The sequence below is a fragment of the Diospyros lotus genome, chromosome 15 (genome assembly GCF_014633365.1).
Source record: "Diospyros lotus cultivar Yz01 chromosome 15, ASM1463336v1, whole genome shotgun sequence".
In the NCBI taxonomy this organism is placed as follows: domain Eukaryota; kingdom Viridiplantae; phylum Streptophyta; class Magnoliopsida; order Ericales; family Ebenaceae; genus Diospyros; species Diospyros lotus.
In genome coordinates this window covers 2126885-2149806 of record NC_068352.1, presented here as the reverse complement: position 1 = coordinate 2149806, position 22922 = coordinate 2126885, and the positions used below count along the sequence as shown (strand labels likewise).

The following is a 22922-nucleotide window of genomic DNA, read 5'->3' as shown; positions in this document are numbered from 1 at the left end:
CATTTTAAGAGATTCTTTTAAGACTAAATACTTGACTTTGCAAATCTCCAACTAATATAGAAAATCATAAATCTTTTTGGTTTTCATTTTAACAAAGCACTTGAAATTGATTTTTGTTGAAAACCATAAACTTGACTCATGACTTAAGGATAAAATAAGGTATTATTTTTCATCATCAAAACTAAACACAAAGGTAGAACATCAGATAACATTCATAAAGATCATTTTAGTAATAATATAACCCATAGATTGAAAGAAAAAAATGAAAAAAGAAATAATCAGGCTTTGTCGGGCATAATACCCGATGACCGGGTTTTGTGGGCTAACGAAACCCGATGGGCCAACTAAACCTGAAACTAAAATTAAACCATTTTTTATTTTTATTTTTTTTGCCATGACGTTTTCCTAGTTACCTAATAGGCTCAAAATTAAATTATTGTTTAAGAATTGTACTTTTATTTGGATAAAACAATATCATAACATCATCTTGGTACAATGTTCATGGTTAGTAGATAGTTAGAACACTAGATCAATAGTCACATAATGGCATCCCATGCACCAAGTGACGATTTTATTGGCATTCTATGTTCAATTAACTCGAATAACGTTTCTATAGATCATTTTAGTAATAGTGAAACCCATAGATTAAAAGAAAAAAATGAAAAAGAAATAATCGGGCTTTTTCTGGCACTAAACCTAATGACTGCGTTTGGTGGGCCAACGAAAATCGATCTGGGTTTAGTTGGCCAATTAAACCTGATGGGCCAATTAAACCTGATGGGCCAACTAAACCCGAAACTAAAATTAAACTATTTTTTATTTTTATTTTTATTTTTATTGCCATGAGGTTTTCCTAGTTACCTAATAGACTCAAAATTAAATTATTATTTAAAAATTACACTTTTATTTGGATAAAAAAAAATCATAATATCATCTTAGTCCAATGTTCATGGTTAGTAGGTAGTTGGAACACTTGAACGATAGTCTTCTAATGGCATCTTCTGCACCAAGTGACGATTTTGTTGACATTCTACATTCAGTCGACTGGATAACGTTTCTAGATATCATTTTAGTAATAGTGGAACCTATAAATTGAAAGAAAAAAATAAAAAAATAATCAAGCTTTGTCGGGCACTAAACCCGATGACCGGGTTTGGTGGGCCAACAAAACCCGTTTTGGGTTTAGTTGGCCCACTAAACCCAATGGGCCAACTAAACCTGAAACTAAAATTAACCCATTTTTTATTTTTATTTTTTTTGCTATGAGGTTTTCCTAGTTACCTAATAGGTTCAAAATTAAATTATTGTTTAAAAATTACACTTTTATTTGGATAAAATTATATCATAATATCATCTTGGTCCTATGTTCATGGTTAATAGGTAGCTAGAACGCTTAATTGATAGTCACCTAATGACATCCCATGTACCAAGTGACGATTTTGTTGGCATTCTATGTTTAATTAACCCAGATAATGTTTCTAGATATAATTTTAGTAATAGTGGAATCCATAGATTGAAAGAAAAAAAATTTAAAAATGAAAAAAAGTAATAATCGGGCTTTGTCGGGCACTAAAACCGGTGACCAAGTTTGGTGGGCCAACGAAACCTGATCCAAGTTTAGTAGGCCAACTAAACCCAAAACTAAAATTAAAGCATTTTTTATTTTTATATTTTTTGTCATGAGGTTTTCCTAGTTACCTAATAGGCTCAAAAATAAATTATTGTTTAAGAATTATACTTTTATTTGGATAAAACAATATCATAATATCATCTTGGTCCAATGTTTATGGTTAGTAGGTAGTTAGAACACTTGATCAATAGTCACCTAATGGCATCCCATGCACCAAGTGACGATTTTGTTGACATTCAATATTCAATTAACCCAGATAACGTTTCTAGAAATCATTTTAGTAATAGTGGAACCCGTAGATTTAAAGAAAAAATAAAAAAAATAAAAAAATTGAAAAAAAAAATAATTGGATTTTGTTGGGCACTAAACTCGATAACAAGGTTTGGTGGGCTAATGAAACTTGATCCCGGTTTAGTTGCCCCACTAAACTCGATGGGCCAACTAAACCCAAAAATAAAATTAAATAATTTTTTTTTTTTGTTGCCATCCAATTTTCCTTATTATCGAATAGGCCCAAAATTAAATTATTATTTAAGAAATTTACTTTTATTTGGATAAAATAATATCATAACATCACCTTGGTTCAATGTTCATGATTAGTAAATAGTTAGAACACTTGATCAATAGTCACCTAGTGACATCCATTGCACTAATTGACGATTTTGTTAATATTTTACATTCAATTAACTCGGATAACGTTACTAGAAATCATTTTAGTAATAGTGGAACCTACGAATTGTAAGAAAAAAAAAATAATCAAGCTTTGTTGGGCGCTAAACCTGATTTCCGGGTTTAGTGGGCCAACGAAACCCGATCTGGGTTTTGTTGGCCCACTAAACCCGATGGGCCAACTAAACCCGAAATTAAAATTAAATCACTTTTTTTTCCCATGAATTTTCCTAGTTACCTATTATTTTAATAATAATGGAATCCATTGATTGAAAGAAAAAAAATAAAAAATTGAAAAAAAAAATTAGACTTTGTTGGGCACTAAACCCATTGACCGAGTTTGGTGGGCCAACAAAACCCGATTCAGGTTTAGTTGTAATACCCCGAGAGCCCAGAGAAGTTAGAATATATTGAGGATAGTGTAAGAAAAGAAACAACACTAGCTGAATACCTTTTGGGTTGAATGTTGGTAAAGAACTCCCAAGTTAAGCGTGCTTGACCTGGGGTAATCCAGGGATGGGTGACCCCCCCTGGGAAGTTCGTGTAGGCCCATCAGGGTAAGTTGTTCTGGTTCTTCCTATCGCTCGAACGGGATGTTACAAATGGTATCAGAGCCGACTCTTGGCGAAGGCGGTCCGATGAGGGCGGGGAGTGGCGCTGGGGCTTGAGGGCCTGTACAAGGAGCGGCTTTTGGCAGGCTTCTAGGATGGCAGCCTCCAAGGGGAGAAGGTCTGGGACCAGTTGTAAGGTCGCATGACGAGGACGTCATATGCTTAAGGGGGGGAGAATGTAATACCCCGAGGGCCCAGAAAAGTTAGAATATATTGAGGATAGTGTAAGAAAAGAAACAACACCAGCTGGATACCTTTTAGGCTGAATGTTGGTAAAGAACTCCCAAGTTAAGCGTGCTTGACCTGGGGTAATTCAGGGATGGGTGACCCCCCTGAGAAGTTCGTGTAGGCCCATCAGGGTAAGTTGTTCTGGTTCTTCCTATCGCTCGAACGGAATGTTACATTAGTTGCCCCACTAAACCCAATGGGCCAACTAAACCCGAAAACTTGATGGTAAAAAAATAATAATAATAATAAAAATAAAAGTTGTTTAATGAAACTTAGTGAATGTTGCTTCAATAAGCTTTTAGCGGCGATTGGTGAAGAAAGTTGAATCACCCAGGAAGCAAAAAAATTAAATGGAGGAATAATGTTCAAGTTTATATGATTTCCACGATAGAGAAAGTAAAGAAGAGTGAATGTTAAAAAGGAAAGGTCATGTGAAAGAGACAAATATGTTTTGGTAAATGAGACTAAAGGCAATATGAGCTTGTTATTTTAAAACTAGTGTTCACCTTTGCGATGTACGAAAGGTGTAGTCACAATAAATTTAAAAATTAAATTTTAATTAATATTAAAAAATTCATATATTAGTTTTAAAAATATAATATCTTACATCTTAATTAGTATTAAAAAATCCATGTATTAGTCTTGCATTAAATTAAAGGTAGTGATTGATTAATTATTAAAGTAAAACTATTTATTATATTATATATTTTATTTATAAATTATAAATATAAATATAAATATAAATTAAAACTCCTAAATGTGAGAAATCATGGATTTTTCAATACTAATTAAAAATTTACTTGAAATTTAATTTTTACAATGATAACAAAACTTTGAAAATATGAATTTTGACTTATTTTTCTTTCACTATGTATTAATTTTCTTCCATAGTCTTGCAAATGTGATATGTTAAATCTTAATTAATATTGAAAAACCCATACATTAATATTTATTTTTTACTAATTGAGGAATTAATCAAAAATAATATTATAAATATTTTTGATTAATAATATCTATAAAAAATATTTATTTTTAATTCATTGATAAATTATATATCTATTCATTGATAAATTATTTTAATTAATAATTTAAATTGTCTATTCAAATTTTCTATTAATAATATTTATTGAATTGATAGTGAAAAATTCCAAAATACTTTATAGGAGGTCTCCAATTGTTTTGGAATAATAAGTACTAAATGCAAATTATTTTTATTTTATACAAATGAATAATTTTTTATAACTTAATTAATAGTTTAAGTTGTCTATTTATATTCTTCAAAAATAATATTTATTTTTGATTGATTGATGGATTAATTGAGGAATGAATAAAAAATAATATTATAAATATTTTTAATTAATTGATGAGAAGATTAATTGAGTTTAAAATTAAGTTATAAATAAATATTATAAATAGTATTGGAAACCCATTCTTAATTTTTTACTTTAATTATTAATTATTACTATTTTAATTTAATGCAAGTTTTAGAGGTAAAAAATACTTTGGCAGACAATTGGAGGAAAAAATGCTTGGCAAACTATTTAATATCTACATATTTATATACACATAATAATGCATTAAAAAATTCATGTTTAAAAGTTAATTAACTAAATATTTAAACGGGTGGATAAATAATATACACATTATAAATGACTTTTAATAATTTTTCAACAAGTAAACCTGAAAGACTATGAAAAATCAATATAAAAGTGATTTTCTGACTACATCTTGTATAATTTCTTGGTGTGTGTATCCATTCCTGCAAATTAAAAATTACCTACGTGCATATGTATATTCATCTATTTAATTGTGTCTACAACAAATTATTTACTAACTAAATATTTAATATACACATAATAATGCATTGGAAAACCCATGATTAGCATTGAAAAAGTCATTTATTGGAAATTTTATTATTAATTTTATTGTAATAATAATTTAATTATTATTAATACAAGTTTGGAGGGAATTTTTTTTTTTTTTGCAGACTATCCTACTTTTATAATAATAATAATACTAACAATAATAATAATATAAGAATAAAGATAATTTAATTATTATTAATGCAAGTTTTGGGGGGGAAAATTCTTTTGCAAACTATCTTATTTCATTATGTGTATATTAACTAAATATTTAATATACACAAAATAATGCATTGAAAAACCTAAAATTAGTATTGAAAAACTCATGTATTGAAAAATTCATTATTAATTTTACAATAATTAATACTTTTAGTAATTAATGCAAGTTTTTGGGGGAAAAACTCTTTGCCAAACTATCCTACTTATATATATATATATATATAAATCTCATTAAGGGTATTTTAGGTATCTTACATAAAAGTGACTATAGAGTATAATTTATTTGTTTGAGTGGTTGAAAATGTTTTTTTTTTTCAAGAAAGTGATTAAAAACATTTGTGTCCATTTATTTTGGGTTAATTATGAATTCCTCTCTTTAAATACGTCATATTAAATTTTGAGTCATTTAGTGAGGGTTCAAAATGATTTTTATGTGTGTGGATGCAAAATGATATACCTTCCATATTTTTCATGTTTAGTAAGGATGAAATGCCCTTGTAAGATCATCATTTTATACAACCTTTTACGCCAAGGCTAAGTGTTAGTTATGTGCCTTAATATTAGATTTAAATGATGTCTAGCGTGCGTGCAAAAAATATCTAATGTATCTTTGTATATATTAATAAAACAAGATTTTCATCATTCATTACTTTACAGTTTATTATGTGAATGAGTCATTGGATTTACTGTATGAGATTCTTATTCTTAAGGTGCTATGAATATGTGATAAGATTATCTAATAATGAATTTTCTTAAATCCTCCTTAGATTATTCGAATGGGGACTTTGATTAATTGATTATGAACTAACACGTAGTTTACTATCTTGATTAATATGAAATACTAATGGTTAAGGGTGGTGAGTCACATATTGTATATCATGTGATATTTATAGTAAACTCATGGCGTAGTTGTTAGAGAACAACACATTGAACGTGACACTAATGACTGATCATATGGTATGGTGGATAATGATCTTATCATCAAGTTGCGATTTTATAACTGATTTTTGACTTGAAGTGACACGTTGATGAGATCGGATACATAGTTACTGAATTGGTGAGTTTGTACTATCACTCTTGCTCAATCGGGATGTTAGGTAGTGGAAAGATTGTATTACACGGTAATTGGCAACTGTAATAAACTTACTTATAATTATACTTCATTGCCTTTTATATTATTCTGGGTGGTTGCTAGGTACTAGCCAAGGCCTTTCAAAACGTCTTGAGAACATGAAGAGATTCTTGAGATGGGTCAAAGTGTTTATTCGACGTTAATAGGGTTTGATGTTATCTGATTGCTATTAAGCGATGAATCTAAAAAGTCATACACCATATAGTGTAGCGTCCAATATCAAAACTATGCACATATGGTGTTCTCAATATCATTGATAGTTAATGATGGGTTAGAATATGCTATTAAGAGTTAATGATGTGGTTCGTTAAATGTTAATGAATCGGTTGTAGATGAATGTGGGATCATGCAGAATGCAAGTCGAAACTATCGGTTATTTTTATAAACGATCGACTGGTTTGCCCTATAGGGAGAAATGGTCGACAGTTTAAGGATACTATCTATAACGACCCGTTAGTGGGTCTAGAGTTTTTCGTGAATTATGATTTATTATGTGTGATAAATTAGCCTCAAGAATTAGGTGCTATAAAAATTGTGAGGTGCCTAATTTAAAGGATCGGGCTTTCAAAGAAAATTTGGGTTGAAACCATTTGTTTTGGGTTGTGTTCTATTTAAGAATGAGGTTGTGAAGCCCTTAGGCCTAAGAATATATATATTGGGGCTATTTTGTTGGGCTAATGAAATGGGCATTGGGCCCATGAGCATAAAGATTTTTGTATTTTAATTAATCAAAATGAATGAATTATGAAAAGTCTAATGAGAGCTTGAAGTGGTTCATTGTGTGTGTGGAAAGTAAGGGTGAAATGGGAATATCATAAATGAGTTTTTATTATAGATAACTTGTGTGTATTATGGAGTAAAAAGGAAAATAAAAAAGAAAAGAAAAAGAGGTAAAAGACCAAAATGGGTTTAATGAGTTGTGGTATGTATATAAAGGAGATGGACAAAGTGGTAATTTGGCCAAGGGGGTGGTTGGAAAGTTGATTGACGGCCATCCCTCCCCTATGCTTCTTTCTTCTCATTGTCTTTTTCTCTTTCCTTCCCCCTTCTCCCGATAGGTCATCTTCTTCATCTTCTTCTTCTTTCTTTCTTTTTCCATTGTCAATCTCCATTGAAGCTTCAAGTGGGAAGTTGTAGCCGGTTGTTCATCTCTTTGGACCAAGCATCGATAAGACAAGTTCTTCTTGCATTTCTTTTTGGTTATGCAAGTTCTTATTCTAAATGCAAGTTATTGTTCCTTCTATGTTGTTTCCACGCAAGTTCATGTTGATCTTCCTTATTAATGCAAGCCTTGGTTCTTTTTCCTGTGGAGTTAAGTTGGTTTCCTTCTTGGTTCCTTGGTCTTCGAATCTTCTATTTTCTTAGAAGATCTAATCGTGAGCCTATATTGATTGGTGGATTACTTTCTCATTTCTTTAAACCTTGTGTTTTATCTTCGATGGGTCTTTTCGAGAGTTTTCGTTAGGGTTTAGTTCACCCAAAATTCTCAAATGAATGACACTTGATTGATTAGGAATGTTAGAGAAGCAAGGTTTGGTGTATCTTGCTTGAGATGTTGAGTTTTGTGGGCTATCGTTGTTATTTTTAAGTTTCAAGCCTCTGTTAGTCGACCAAGTATTTTTTCGGTCGACCAAGTATGTGTTGCCTTCTGTTAGTTGACCAAGTATTTTTGTCGATCGACCAAGAATGTGTTTTACCTTCTGTTAGTCCACTAAGTATTTCTGTCGGTCGACCATGTATGTGTTTTGCTTTCTGTTAATCAACCAAGTGTTTCAATCGGTCGACCAAGTGGTATTTTGGTTTCTGTTAGTCAACCAAGTGTTTCAATCGATCGATCAAGTGGGTAATTTGGTTTCTGTTAGTCGACTAAGTGTTTTTACTCGGTCGACTAAGTCCCTATTTAGTCGACTAAGTCTTCTTTGTCGGTTGACTAAGTCCCTAGTTGGTTGACTAACTCTTTTATTCGGTCAACCAACAGAATGCATTAATTCTCTCTTTTTGGTCCGATTCTTTTCTAATGCTTGTAATTCTTCCCCAATGCTCTTGTGATGTTTTAGTTGGCTTCAAAATCATCTCAGGAATATGTAGGTGTTCCAAAAATGGGGAAGTAAATTAATGGTGAGAATTAAAAATGAAAATCATGAGTTTTTAATGGTGAATTCATGTAATCAACTTGTTTGACCTTGAGAAAAGGTATGGAAATGAATCCCAATGAATGATGCTAAATCACGTGATGAAAATATCATTAGCTCATGTAAGGATATAATCTTGAAATGTCTAAGTGTGCATGATGATCATGATGAGAACATTTCTAATAATGAAGCATGTCGATATGTTTACTTGAAAACCTTCATGAGCATTGCATGGTATTATTATTTATGGTATGGAAATGAATCTCAATGAATGATGATAAATCATGTGATGAAAATATCATTGGCTCATGTGAGGATATAATCTTGAAATGTCTAAGTGGGCATGATGATTATGTTGAGAACATTGCTAATAATGAAGCATGTTTGATATGTTTACTTGAAACCTTCATGAGTATTGTATGGTATTATTATTTACGCACCTATTATTTTACGTGACGGCTATGTACTGCGGGGTGAGAAAATGATATCTTAAAAAGTGCCTGATGCGGGTAAGGTGGCCATAAACCCGGTAGGCGATGCTTAAGCCAAATGAATGGCTAAATGATTTTTCTATGTATATGTATGCATGCATGTGAATGAAAGGCCTTGAGGGCCGATGTGCTGCATGAAAATTATGTATTCATGAGAAATGAAATTATGCATAAAATGCATAATTTGAATGGCATGAGAATGATAATAATGATTGAGAAATGAAATGGTGCATGAAATGTATAATGGCAATGGCATAGGAATGATAATAATGATGGGAACTAATGAGAAATTCTACTTGTATTTGGGAAGTCGGGTCTATTCCATTTTGATTTATCTATACCTTGACTCTATTGTTCTATTTGTTGTAATATATACTTGCTGAGTCTTGTGGCTCACCTTGTTTATTCCTGTCATTCCAGATAAGAAAAAAACAATTGCTGAGGGTGAGTTCAGTAAGGCTAGAGCCCGGATTTAAATGTGTACAGAGATGTCATAGTCTCAAGATCCATGGGTGTAATGTTGAGGGTGGGAAATAGATGATTCAATTTGTTGTTAGAACCTTAGTACCTTTTTATTTGGAAAATGTATGGGCAGTAAGCCCAAGATGATAATGTAAAAGGTGTGTAATATTTATTTTGAGCTTCTATTGATAGTGAGAAAAAGTGGAGAGGTTTTATTTTAGCTCCTGATGATTAGTGAGCAAGTAAAAAAAAAAAAATATGGTGTTTATTTTGAGTTATTGTTCCTGTATCCATTTATGTGACGACCTCCTTTCGGACTTTCCTATGCTAGCGGGATTTTTCGGGAGAGGGCCGCTACAATATTGACCATTTTTTCAAAGATTTAGGAAACAGTTGATAGCTTGAGTGAAATGGTTGACCATTTCTACCGCATTAGCTCAGATTAGTGGCTTACACGTGTCATCTTAGTGGCAATCCTTTGGGTGACAGGTGGAGGCAGCTTAGATCTTCAATTAGAGGTAAAAATCAAGAGAGGATGGATTGAGATAGATTGAGGGAATTGGAGAAGTTGTCGTTGTGCTATTTGCTTATCTGCTTCTTGTTGCAGGTGGCTCAATTGTTGACCTGGAAGATTTTGGATAGTTTGAAAGAGATAGACGAGTGCTAGTGACTCATCGTCCTCTAACTAGCATGAGACGAAGACTACGAGTTGATACCAGAAAGTTTTTTAAGTGTGGACGGACTAGACCCTTCACAGTTTGAGGAGGATTTGATCTCGGTAAAGAAACAATTTCCACACTCACCTAACATTGGATTTTCATGTACATTGTTTATTATATTACATATGATGTAATATTGCATTGCTTAAATACTCAATCTGCATATGGCTAGTGTAGACTTATGTTATATATATATATATATTTGATGCAAAAAAATTTAAATTCTACACATTGCCATATGACTAATTGTCTCCTTAAACGTATTGACCCATACCTCATGCTTAAGATGCCCCTTCCCCCCCCCCCCCTTCCCCCGCGGGCAAACCCTCATTTTTTTTTTTTTTTTACCTAAAATCATCACAAACATGAAAATCTTCAAAAACTAATTCAATTGTTTTCCATTTTTTCTATTTTTCCCTAATTGTCTTTACCTTCATATGCCATCACGCGTTGCTTCATTTGGCCACTAGCCTTCTTTATTGCACACGTATGTGATTCACATACTGTCCTCTAGTCATCTTCTTTGAGGCTTTGGTCACCATTTGATCGTCGAGCTTCTTGATTTCTCACAAGAAACTATTGATTTTCTTCTCCTTTCTTTCCTTTTTCACTTCCTCTCTTCTTCCTCACCTCTTTCTTTTTCCTTTCGCACTTTCTTCATCTATTCACCTTACCTAGAACTCAATGATTCCAACTAAAAACCATGTTTTTTTGGTAAAGTCTTATCTTATTAATTTTTCCTTCAAAACCCACCATCAAGGTACCAAAATGATCCTCCCCGAATAAAAGTCCTCTAAAGCTTCCCCTAATACACCCTTTAATCACCTCAAAATTCAATTTGAAAATTTTTGCAAAACCCTCCCTCGACCTCTTTTTATAGTTAAATTATTTGTCACATTTGTTAAATTGATTCAATTTGATTGTTTCTTCTTCTTGTAAGCTTAAAAATAACTCAAGTCATGGCTTAAATCCCTAGGTCCATTTTTTGAGATTATTTAATAAATAGGTCAAAAATTATCGAATAATTTATCAAATAGACTAAATTTATTAAATAATTCTCAAAATGGGACAAAATTTTGGATTATCAACCAGGTACCCAGTTAACACTAATCAAGTTTGCAAAAATCTATTTTATTATTTAAGCAAACGAACAATTCGGTATTCTTTTTTTTGAAGTTATGTCAAACTTTCTAAATTTTAATATTACTCTTTGAATATTTTATTTAAAAAATATAAATTTATTATGTAAATAAGATTTAAAGTCAATCTCTCAAATTTAATATGAAATTAATTATGTCATTATATTCAAAATCATCATTATATAAATATTGTCTAAATTTTAATTATAAAATATATTTTTTAATTTAGACGTGTATAAGACGAATCTGTGGCAATAACCGGATCGAATCGGGTCTGTTCAGGTCCGAACCAGATACACTCAGTCTGCCCGCAGTCTTCATACAAATCCTACAAGGCGTGAGCCGCCCGTCACTTCCCTCTTTCTGAAAATGCAAACGAATTACCGAATTTTCTGATTCAACGAGAGCTTCGTTTGGAAGCCCATAAACAAAAACGTACGCAAGAGACAGCAGCTGACCAGACAGACATGTCGAGGCTATGGGCTCGGGTTGCAAGAATGTTCAGCGACCGAACGATGATGGGGGTGGACAAATCAGGGAATCGATACTTCGCCAGAAAAGAAGAGATAGATGGTGTTAGTAAGTGGGTCTTCCTCACTCTTGTCAATTCGTCTTTCTTTCTATGCCCACCACCTGTTCGATGATTTGTTTGTTTGAACTGAGAAATCAGTTAAGTGATGATAAAGTGCATTAAGTTAGTTAACGACGAGATTGAGACTTGAACTAGTTAAGGGGACAATTATCTTGAAATCTTTTTAATGGGTTTTTGTAGAATTGAATGTTTATTCATACATGGTGTTGGTGGCTTTCCATTCTGATATTGTCCCGTGAACATAAACAGTGGAATCATTTTTGAAGCAATGTATTCTTCTGGCTTGACGTAGGAAAATAAAATTCACAATAGTTGGAAGCAACCTATATTGGGATTGCAAGGGAAGCTATGCAGCAAGTACCTGCTTGTTTTTACCACCTTAACATTGTCTTTATCTCTTCTTTTTTTTTGGGGGGGGGCGGCGGGGGTTTGGTTGTATTGAGGAGTTAATTTCCAAATCACTGTCCTTATGTGCACATAAATTTTCATGCTTATCTGTTATACGATAAAGTCCATGTAAAATCCATCAAGCAAGTACAACTACTGTAGTTATTTACCTCCTTTTAGTAGATCATACAACAATATATTTTAAAGTTCACTGCAGTAACTCTTTTCTTTATTGTGATGTTAAAACAACCAGTGAAAGAGAAAAGATACGTGATATTTAAAGCAGAGGAGGACCCAACATCCATTCCAGGTTAGCTTTTGTGATACAAGTAGTCAATTTTATTTCCAGTTTATGCAGTGATGCATCCATAGGCACTTAACAAGCATAGCACCGCATACTGAAAAGGAATAGATTGCCAAGGACTCCCATGAATAATGCATATGAGCTCTCTAACAATTTTGACTTTATCTGATGATTTGAACCTTGAACACCGTTTGTCCGTTGCTTCAGAACTTTTTGTGCTCCTATAACAAACTTTAGAACTAATTTGTTAAAATTTCTGTGCACATTTGTTTGCATTTATGCTTTATTAACAAACCTCATGAAATTTTTGTGACCATGAGCACTAGGTATGTTTTAAACCCTACAGAAGATGATGAAGCAATTATGTTTGCTATCCCAGTGGCTTGATATGTGAACTGAGAAGCACAATTATGGCTAGTAATGTATGTTTGTTTTCATCAGAAAATAAAATTGTACAAAATATTCTGACAATTACTTGGAAGGAATGTTTTTTTATATATTTTTCCCCAAACTTTGAACCGTATGATCAATATTAGAAATTTCATGTAAAAAGTATGTCCTGTTTTTGGTTGTTTAGGTTAAAACAATTCAAGCTGTTAAAACTTCTTTTAGTCAAGATATAGACGAAGACCATGAGGACAAGAGGGAGATGGTAATTGTAAAGATGACAATGAGAATATCTAGGGATAAGAGCTTAGTCAGACTAGGGAGGGAGATGTGCACATGTGTGCGCGTGTTTGCTTGTATAAATGAGGGATGGGATCTTGTTTTGATCTTTGTTTTACAATGATTGTTCCTTGATATGGAAAGTAACATCCAATTCAAATTCTAGGAAGTCAATGTGAAAAACCCTTTCTTAAATTTGGAATATTTGTTTTCAAGACTAAACAAATGATATTGTCTTGCACATTTAAATTTTCCCTCCTCATTTCCACTAAAACAATATCCCCTACAACAAGGGATGTTTATTTAACACACACAAAAAAAAAAAAAAAACCTAAAACAAGATTTGTCAAAAAAGATTAAAGTGCCCTTATTGCATGATAATCCATCAAAAAATGATTATTGTGTGCGTGAATGTGTTAATCTCTGATTGTGTGCTTGTTAGCTAAATTATAGGCATTCCTTGATTACATTTGTACAAACATAGTAAATTTGTCTTAGTAAGAAAATAACTTATTCAACAATTTGATTGTTATAGTTGAATGGATATGCTGGCTGAATGGGCAGCGGAAAAAAGCTCCAACGCCAGAGGTAAATGGAACTGTTCTCACTAGCTATGGCATCAATCTTGAAATGATCCCCCAATTTGCATGAGTTTTTATGCTTGCAAGCATAAAAATGCTTAGAATTGGAAAGTCTTTTTCTTGCTTCTTCCTGCAATGCTAGTGCTAGAAGTATGAACCATTCATTTGTGTATTTCTCCTCTTAGACAGGATTTCAGAATTGTTATTATTTATGTGGGCCCATATGTATGTCATTCCTTACTGTCAAACTGGTGGAAAAAAATTGGCCGTGATCTTTGCATCATTTCTGTGCTTAGTTAAAGTTTGTGAGTTCAAGAAATAGAAATCCTAGTATGTTTGTGCATGTGTGCTACACTTGTTAAGTTGGCTTTTTGGAAAGAAATAATGTGCTTGAACTTTTAACTATCCCCTTCATTGGGCCTTTGTTTTTGGGTGTTTTTCTTTAATTCATTGTTCTTCCGACTTTATTTTGGTAGTTCTTCTCAAAGTTAATAGGCAATATTATTTGTCTGAAAGTCCGTATTGATATTTAAAAATGTTTCAAGTTATTCCATAAAGGTTTTGAACTGCAAGGGTTTCAAAAAATAAATGAGAGAAAATTGCATCCAAAAAGATTTCAACTTGTACCAGGTTAAAATGAATTTGTAAAATTATGGGAATTAATTGGAACACATGCAACTTCCCATGAACTTACTTTCATAAACTTAAGATACCGAGACTATGTAGTTGGCTGCCCACTAGCACCAGCAGACATACTGGCTGATCCCTTATTATGACGTTTCTTTGCTAAAATGTTCATCAATTGTTTCATTCTGGCATTTCTACTGTTCTAACGAGCTCTCTGCTGACTCACTGCAGCAGAACTGATGTCCACATCCCTTAATTTAACTAGGTTTCCTTCCTTGTCTTTCTTTACTGGGTGCATCCTAAAGCTATTAGGTGTACTATTCCTTCAGTGCAGAAGAAATGGCACTGAGATCAGGTATTTGAAGGATGAGTTCATTACATCTTACACCTTTATCAAAGCCAAAGGCACACAACATGTCAAGATTTAATCCCACTATGTGGGTTCATTTACATGAATTTTAGCTCTCTAATCACTTCTATTTATGGGCTTAAGTAAGAACCTTATAACTCATATCATACTTAGTTTTTCTTAGTCTTCCTCTACCTCTTACATTAAAGATTTGTTCCATTTCCTTCACTCTTCTCATAGGAGCCTTTTGATTCACCTAGTTTTACATTGGCTATCAACAATCTAATGCAACCCTCCTCCTTTCCCTTTTTTTTTTGGCAAATCAAAATTTGCAGTGTGTACTGAGAATTCCTGATGCAATATAACTTTTGAAAAATCAAATTTTGCATTGGGTCATAAGGACCTGCTTGAAGGTTACACAAGTGAACAAGACCAGAGGTACCACATGGCAAAATGATGCAATCTTTGAAGTAATTAGCCAGAGTGAGCTTCTGGTGATAAGGGACTGCAAAAAGCTTAAATCTTAGTTTCATAACATATTTGTAATATAAATTTCAGTTATCATTTCCCAGCAAATGGAAAATGGAAATAATTGGCAGTCACTGTTACCTCCATGGCAACTCGCATGGGGGTGATCTCTTGAAGGAACTTCACAATTCCTTCACAATTCTATCCACCAAGCAAGAGAGAACTTTACAAATAAACTTCTGAAGCCATGAAAGTCTATCTTAGTCAAACTAACTTCACCACACAAATTGAAGAAGAATTTGTTATTGACTTGAGATTAAGTTGTCATGCTCTTGAGTTAATGTTCAAGGAGAATAATCAGTAGTTTGATTTTGTTGATAGAAATCTCACCAGAGATTATATAGTAATTCAAATTCAATAAAGTAATTTTTTTGTAGTAGTTTCTTCTTGTTCAAACTTGAAATTACTCTAAAGTTGGAGCTCCTTGCATCATTTGCATAAAATTTCTCATCTATGAAGGCATGTTGTCATGTCCTTCCATTATATTGTGCAATATACACGTGACTTATCTCTTAAAAACTCCCTTTTTCCTGTTATCTATTTCTAAGCTAATTAATTTGACCTTGTTGGTCACTTGTATTTGTGGTGAAAAGACTCAAGGGCGGTGTGAGTCTTATAAAAGTTTTCCCAAATTTTAATTACAATGTAAGTTTAATCGTGAAAGACATAAGCACACAAATGATGGTGTGTTGTGAGCAACAGTAACACAACAAAAATTAATTAACACACCACACAATAGCACAAGATTTATAGTGGTTTGACACCTTAGGATACCTACTCCATTTATCAAAGCAATACAATTTGAGTTTACTAAAAACATACTAATGGAGTTTTCACCAGTTCACTCTAGTACCCTTTACAACTTGGTTTTCAGAGGCTCACCGAAAACATCATTATTGGTTTTCTTTGGCTCATCAAGAATCATTCCCTTCGAGCAAGTATAATGCCTCTAGATAGGTTGATATGTACCAAAATCAAATACACAGACAAGACAATTAAGATTGTATTTTATAAGATTGAATTTTGCAACTTAAGCTTTAATAGTATTGCTCTTTGAATAGTGGCTGTAGTAGAAAATTCCCTTCAGAAACATCTTATTGGAGTTGCAATGATTTCCTTTTGGAGCTCTCTTGAAAGGGCATCCCAAAAATGTCTTCGTTAAGCTCTTATACGTTCCTTTTTGCAGGTGTACTCAGTATGCTCAGTAAATGCCCTAGTTCTTTAATGAGCAGAGAGAATGTTCTTGATTTAACACTTTGCATCCTGTATATCCCTTAAATGCTTGCCATTATATATAGATTTTAACTTGTAGAGGTGCTCAGTGAACGCTTCGACTCAATTGAAACATTCCTTTGCCTTGCATTTAGTGCATCAAATGGGTAGGTGTCAATTGAAAATTTCTTTCAGGAAAGCAGCTAGTGCCCCAGTCTAGTGACTGATGGCTCTGTCTGGTGGATCAGGCGCCATGGGCAGGTGACTAATGCTTCCATTGAGGATGCCCAGAACTTGAATTGCAACGCCTGATGAAGATTCAGGTGATTTGAAGATTGGCTAATCTGCTCCAGTGCCCAAAAACCTCAAAGTCTGATGAAACTTCAGGTGGCTGAGGCCCTCGGCCATTCCATTCTTGTGTTTGAAGTCTAGCGCTTAATCAACCTTTAGGTTACTGATTGATCAGTTAATGTTTATGTTGGTTTAGTGGCAATGCTCCTGTCATTGAGGTAATGGACAGATGAGTTTAGTTTTAACTTAGATCCTTCAGGCAGCTAATTTATCGCCTGCTGTAGTCCAGTATTGAACTTGTAATATCTTGTCCTTGGTAATTCAATTGATGCTTCATGTAATAGCTTCAAGCAATTGGTTAGCTGACTGTTTCAACAATTGATGCCTCCTGAGAGTTGCAACTTCTGTACACTTAAAACCATTATTCTTCACTCTTAAGAGTTCGTTCATCATCAAAACATGATTTAAGGCATATTATACTCAATTTATACAAGTTGGGTCAGCAGACCTAATCTAAGTGATCTTAAAGGTGGAATCAACTTTTTGCTCCTTTCTTTGTTTGGAAACTTCTAACAAAGAGAGAGCGAATATGTTGTGGCTCTGCATGACTTGTCAGACTAATTTCTGGTGAAGATATAAATTTCTAATATAAGTACTCGTCACTTTGATATAAGTCATGGCCTATGTGCTAATATTTGACTGATTTTTAAGAATGAGTTATTGCTTAAATTATTGTTAGATGCTATAATACATGAATAAGGGCAAGTGTTGTATGGAATTATTAATAATGAGTTCCACTTAATTCCCATTAGTGCTCAGAGATATGGATAGTCACATGACTTAATATATATATATATATATATTTTATTTTGAGTAAAATGGTATTTACAAGATGACAAAATGTTCATAAATAATTTGAATGTTATTAGTATAAGTAAGCTTGAAAATGACAAAATTGTTGATTGCATCCTCAGGAAATGATGGAGTTGGAGGCAAGACGTGAACTTGTTAAACTCAATGTTGCTCGTAAGTGTTTCTAGGACTTGAATTTTTAGTTTATGATTTGAAGCTTTTAATGCTTTCTGGCATTTATTTTCTCATACCTCTCCAAGAAGAGCTTTCTCAGCTAAGTTCTTTTAGTTTAGTTGAAACAAAATTATTGTTAGTCATGACTCTTCATATTTAACTGCCTAGTCAACTTCTTTCTAGTTTTTATGTAAAGACCTAACCCAAATTCTTTCCTTTAAAAGGTCTGAAGCAAGAAGAAGAAGAGAGGAGAGCCAAAGAAGGCGGTAGTCGATTGGCCACCAGCAGTACTAACCTGCCTAGTGGATTTTATCTATTATTTTTTTTATATTGGAATGCTGATTACTGCAATTACTGACTACATTTTATATCTAGGTAAAGTTGGAGGTCCAGATTTGAAAAGTTTCATTAAGCAGTTTCCGGCTCCTTCAAAAGGTATCACGTTCCCACAAACAAGAATGCATTTACTTGACGATGCTATCATCTTACCATAATATGCACCAGGAGTCTTAGAAACTCAATAAAATTTAAGAATTAAGTATGTCTTGATATAATGGAAAATCCATACTTAGTTCCTCTTCTAAACATATCCTGAAAGATGGATAGAACTTGATGACGGTGTCATTCATGCCTCTGCAGAGTACTTCCCTCTGTTCTTGAGTAAATCTATTGTTATTAAAAATGCCAAATAGGGTGCCACCCTTACGTGCGTGTATTAAATAATCCACTGTGTATACTTCTATGGGTGTGTACTCTGAAAAACAATCAAGAAAAAGGGAAAAAATAAAAGAGTAGACTCCCCCTCCTAAATAGATAGGGAACGAATAGAGGGTCCTTTTATCCCATGAATTTCTTACTGCAATAAACTACTTAAAGTACAATTTTCCAGTCCATTGCTTCAGATCTCCATAAATTACCTACCTAGCTGTCTAGCATCAGTTATGTTTCATTATGTTGTTTGCTGTTCTAGGTGACAGAGTTGGAGAACTATCCAATGTTGCAGCTGACACGAGGTGAGATCATAAATTTTTAATATGAACGACTTAAGGTGAAACTCCTTACATTTACAGTGATTAATTATCAGTTATAGTTTCTTATTCATGCATGGAATGAAAAAGCTTTACTACATTTGTAAGAAGAAAAATTGTTTATTCCCCCTTTAACTGTAACCATTAACTTATTTTCCTACTTACATGGTATGTTAAGTTGGACTTTTTTGTTTTCTTTCTTATTATTTTTTTCCTTTTTTCCAACTTCACCATGGCAAGAAGAGGGGGCCTTGTTGCTTTGCACAGAGCTGTTTTTAACTATTTTCTTTCTATATAACCATCAAATCTGCTACTAGATTTTTCTATTCCTTTCTATTTTCTTGCCATTTTCTGGGGTTTGAGGGTCGTATAGGAGAGAGGCGCTTCTGCTGCCAATTACTTTCATCTGAGTTTAATATTATTATAGCAGCAACTGCAGTTACTCACTCTTCTTATTTCTTTGGTGCATTGTTCATATATTTTTCCTAGCTGTAGTGCTCAGACTTGCAGCCTTTTCCTTTGGGCTGGATTTCTGATGTCTTCATTTTTTTTCCCCCCCTACAGGTGTTTATTTAATGTATTTTGTAAATTACCCATTCTACTTACCATCTGACATAGGAATTTAAGCAACTAGTTATCAATTTTCATGAGACATTCTTGGTGGCAACAGTAAAGTTACTTCTTTGTGGCTAGAAGGTCATAGGAATGAGTTACAGAAACAGCATCTCTGCAAACAAGTAACAAAAAGGTTTGCACATTTGTGCAGCCCTCCCCCGATCCTTGCAAAGTGGGAGTTCTTGTGCATTGGGGATGCTTTTTTGTTAATTTCTTGTTTTGTTTAATGTGTAATATTGAGATTTTTTGTTATACATCAGTGTTTGCAATATCCTTACAGGACTAGCGATGAATCAGAGACAGACAAAAATATCCCACACAAGCCTATGCAACAGCCAGAGTAAGTGCACTGGTTCTAGTTCTTGCCTGTATGGGTATATTTCTATGTGCATGCATATAGTGTTGCTTGAATTCAAGCTCCGGATATTTATGTATCTTTTAGGTGATTTGCAATGAGCCCTCCTCATCATAACTGTCCAAACAATAATTCCACAATCTTGTTTACAGATCCTCAGAGCCAACGGGTTCTGGCGAATCCTTCAGACCGGGAACATGGCAACCGCCAATGTAATTACTCTCACACGCCGCCAGGCTTCATTAGCATTTATCCTTACAGTTGCAATGCTGGCTGACAAAGTTGACAAAGCTCCTGTCTATTTGTCCTGATTCGACTCATCCATGCTACGCCACTGTGTTACTGAAGCTCGTGTTGCCGTTTTCACCTTTGGTTAGCATTTCATGTTTTAAGTTTCTTGAAATTCAGGTGAAATTTTGCCATAAGCATGTCATTTCCATAGGAAGATGAATTTTTGCTTCTAAAGTTCACACTTTGCTAGCTAGGGGAGAAGGTAAATTGTATTTTGAACATGAGGTATCCTGCTTCTTAGTTCTCTCTTTCATAAATATACTAACTTTGGTGAGGAAATATCTTCAGTTACAACATGTGATAAGATTTCTAAGGGTGGTTATATCATTCTTGAAATTTTTCAGAACTTGAAATGGAGAAGATTGGAGGCCTTTTTAAGATTGTGCCCTTATTATTGTTATTATTATTTGATGACGATAAACCCTCAACCAGTATCCTTCAAGTGTGTATTGGGTAAATTCTGAGTGCACATAATAGTCTACCAACCAGATAAGTCTAGGGTCACAAATGAGTTAAACCGTTCGTGAGTAGTTTTGTATTTAATTTGACAAAAGTTCGTTCGAGTTCGTTTATAAAGGTACACGGGTTGAGATTAAACTTAATTTTGAAACTCAATTTGTAAATGAGTCAAGATTGAATTTAGTAAAAGTCGACTTGTTTAAACTCGCCAACATATTCGACTAGAGAGTCGTAAATATTAATAGGTTTGATTAAAGGTTCATAAGCATACTAAGTTAGAGGTTTGCGAATAACTTGATTTATAAATATATTAATACATTTATTTATAATTTTATAAATATATTATTTAACATAAAATTATCAAATTTTAAATTATTATAATAATATAATTAAATTAAATGCATTTAAAATTATTATATAAATTAATTTAATCATTCAACATAATATAATATATATAATAAAATAAAATAAGAAAATTAAGTTTAAGCAAAATAATAGAATTTGACGAGTTCGAGCTCAAACTTGAGTCGTCAACCTCTTTATGAGGTTGGGTTCGGCTTGATTGCAACTTTATATAAGCTAATCAAAGATGAATGGATTTATGTTTTTAAAAAAAAATTAATTTCCTAATAGTCGGTGAGGGAACTACATCCATTTAATCATCTGAAGAGAAGACTAATAAAAGAAGATTGATAGTTTTGACCAGAAAATCACAATTGAGATACATTTCATTAGGCTATCATTGTTTTCTTTTAGTTTATATATAAGATTATATATATATTTATATTTTTTTAAAATTTGAGGTGACACATTCTGTTAATACTTAATAGTTTTAGTTATCAAAGTAGTAATGATAGTTGAAAAAAAAAACAATTAAAATTAAATGGTACTATTTGATAAAATTAAAACTTTTCTTTCTCGTAGGAGAAAATTAAAAAGATAAATTGCATTCAAATATCTTAGTTTGACCCATTTGTATAAAGATCTTTTATATCTCTATAAAGACTTGTAGTTTTTTTTTTTTTTACTCGAACACCCTTCGATTGGTTAAAAATATCTTAAGATGAAGTGTTTAAGTAAAAAATCAAATCATAGACTTGAGAGATTTTTAAACCTTGTAGCTTAGGCATGCCTTTGGATGAGAGGTTCAGACAAATATAAGGCATAATGACCTTTAAATACAATTTTAAACTATAGGTAATTTCTTGGGAAATGACCCAAATTATACAACTAATTTACCCAAATTAAAATTTAAAAAAAATTACACTCAATACCCATAAGTTTAGGCAAAAAGACAAAGACATATATAATATTTGCGAAATGATAAAAATCTTATATTGTTAAAAAGTATATAATACTATTTTATCTTTAACTTCTTAAACAAATTATTTCTTTCTTAGTCTGGGGATAACAACCCTGATCCCTCAGTGCTGTTATCAGGAAAATTACGGGATATGTTTGGTTGATCAGAGTTTGATATTGAATCTACTAATAATACCACCAAGATTCTCTCCCAAAAGAAAGTAAATATCATTTCCAAAAATTAAACCCACGTTGATGACTTCTAGCATGATAAATAACCCTCTCATTTGCCTTTGTGTTGTCAACGAAATCATTATAGTTGTTAATTACAGTGATTAAGGAAATCATATTTCTTCAATTAAGAAAATTATTATTTTGGCAACAAAAAACGATAAGAAATCAAATTGATATACTTAAAAATCACACATGTGACATGTAAAAATTCTATACATCATTGTAAAAATTGTTTATGTTGAGAAATCACCTGTGTAAACCAACACACAACCATATGGCCAAGACCAAGAAAAAGTACCAAGATCCATAAGTTGAAACAGAAAATAAAGAACAACCACAACACACGCAGAGAACACCGCATATACGTGTTCGAATTCAAAAGAATCCTACTCACGGCAGAGGCTCCGCCTCTAGTCAATCCACTAATATATATAATAAGATTACAAAGATTATAAGCAATTAAAAATGAAGAAACCACTTACAATATCTACAATCAGAGAAAAATCGAGTATAAAAGCTTCACAGAAATAAGCTATTCACAGCACTCACTCTTGCCATTCTCTCACCTCACAGCACTTTGATTTCAAGATGAAATAGAAGATACAAAGCTAGGGTGTCTTTCTTCACGATTGCTTTCTCTGTTGCGTTCTGTTTTATTCTAGCACATTAGAAAAATACGGACTGTTCAGCTACCCCATTTTCCTTATATACACGGACAACTTAATATGATAGACTTGGGCTTGGGCTCAATTTGCTTATAAGATACCAATGACCCATGGCC

At 32.9% G+C, this 22922-nt stretch overlaps 1 protein-coding gene across 2 annotated transcripts; it reads left to right on the top strand.

The window, feature by feature from the left end:
- Nucleotides 1-11563: 11563 nt before the first annotated feature.
- Nucleotides 11564-20440, top strand: LOC127792631 (uncharacterized). 2 transcript variants are annotated; one of them, XM_052323218.1, is made up of 9 exons: nucleotides 11564-11877; nucleotides 12527-12583; nucleotides 13779-13831; nucleotides 17806-17857; nucleotides 18082-18144; nucleotides 18233-18292; nucleotides 18828-18870; nucleotides 19781-19840; nucleotides 20008-20440. In XM_052323218.1, exons 1-9 carry the CDS (start codon nucleotides 11865-11867, stop codon nucleotides 20069-20071), a joined length of 465 nt encoding a protein of 154 aa, XP_052179178.1. In that variant the 5' UTR covers nucleotides 11564-11864; the 3' UTR covers nucleotides 20072-20440. The 2 variants fall into 2 exon arrangements, with proteins under 2 accessions (XP_052179178.1, XP_052179177.1); XM_052323217.1 differs by having other exon boundaries at nucleotides 11567-11873.
- The last annotated feature ends 2482 nt before the right edge of the window (nucleotides 20441-22922 follow it).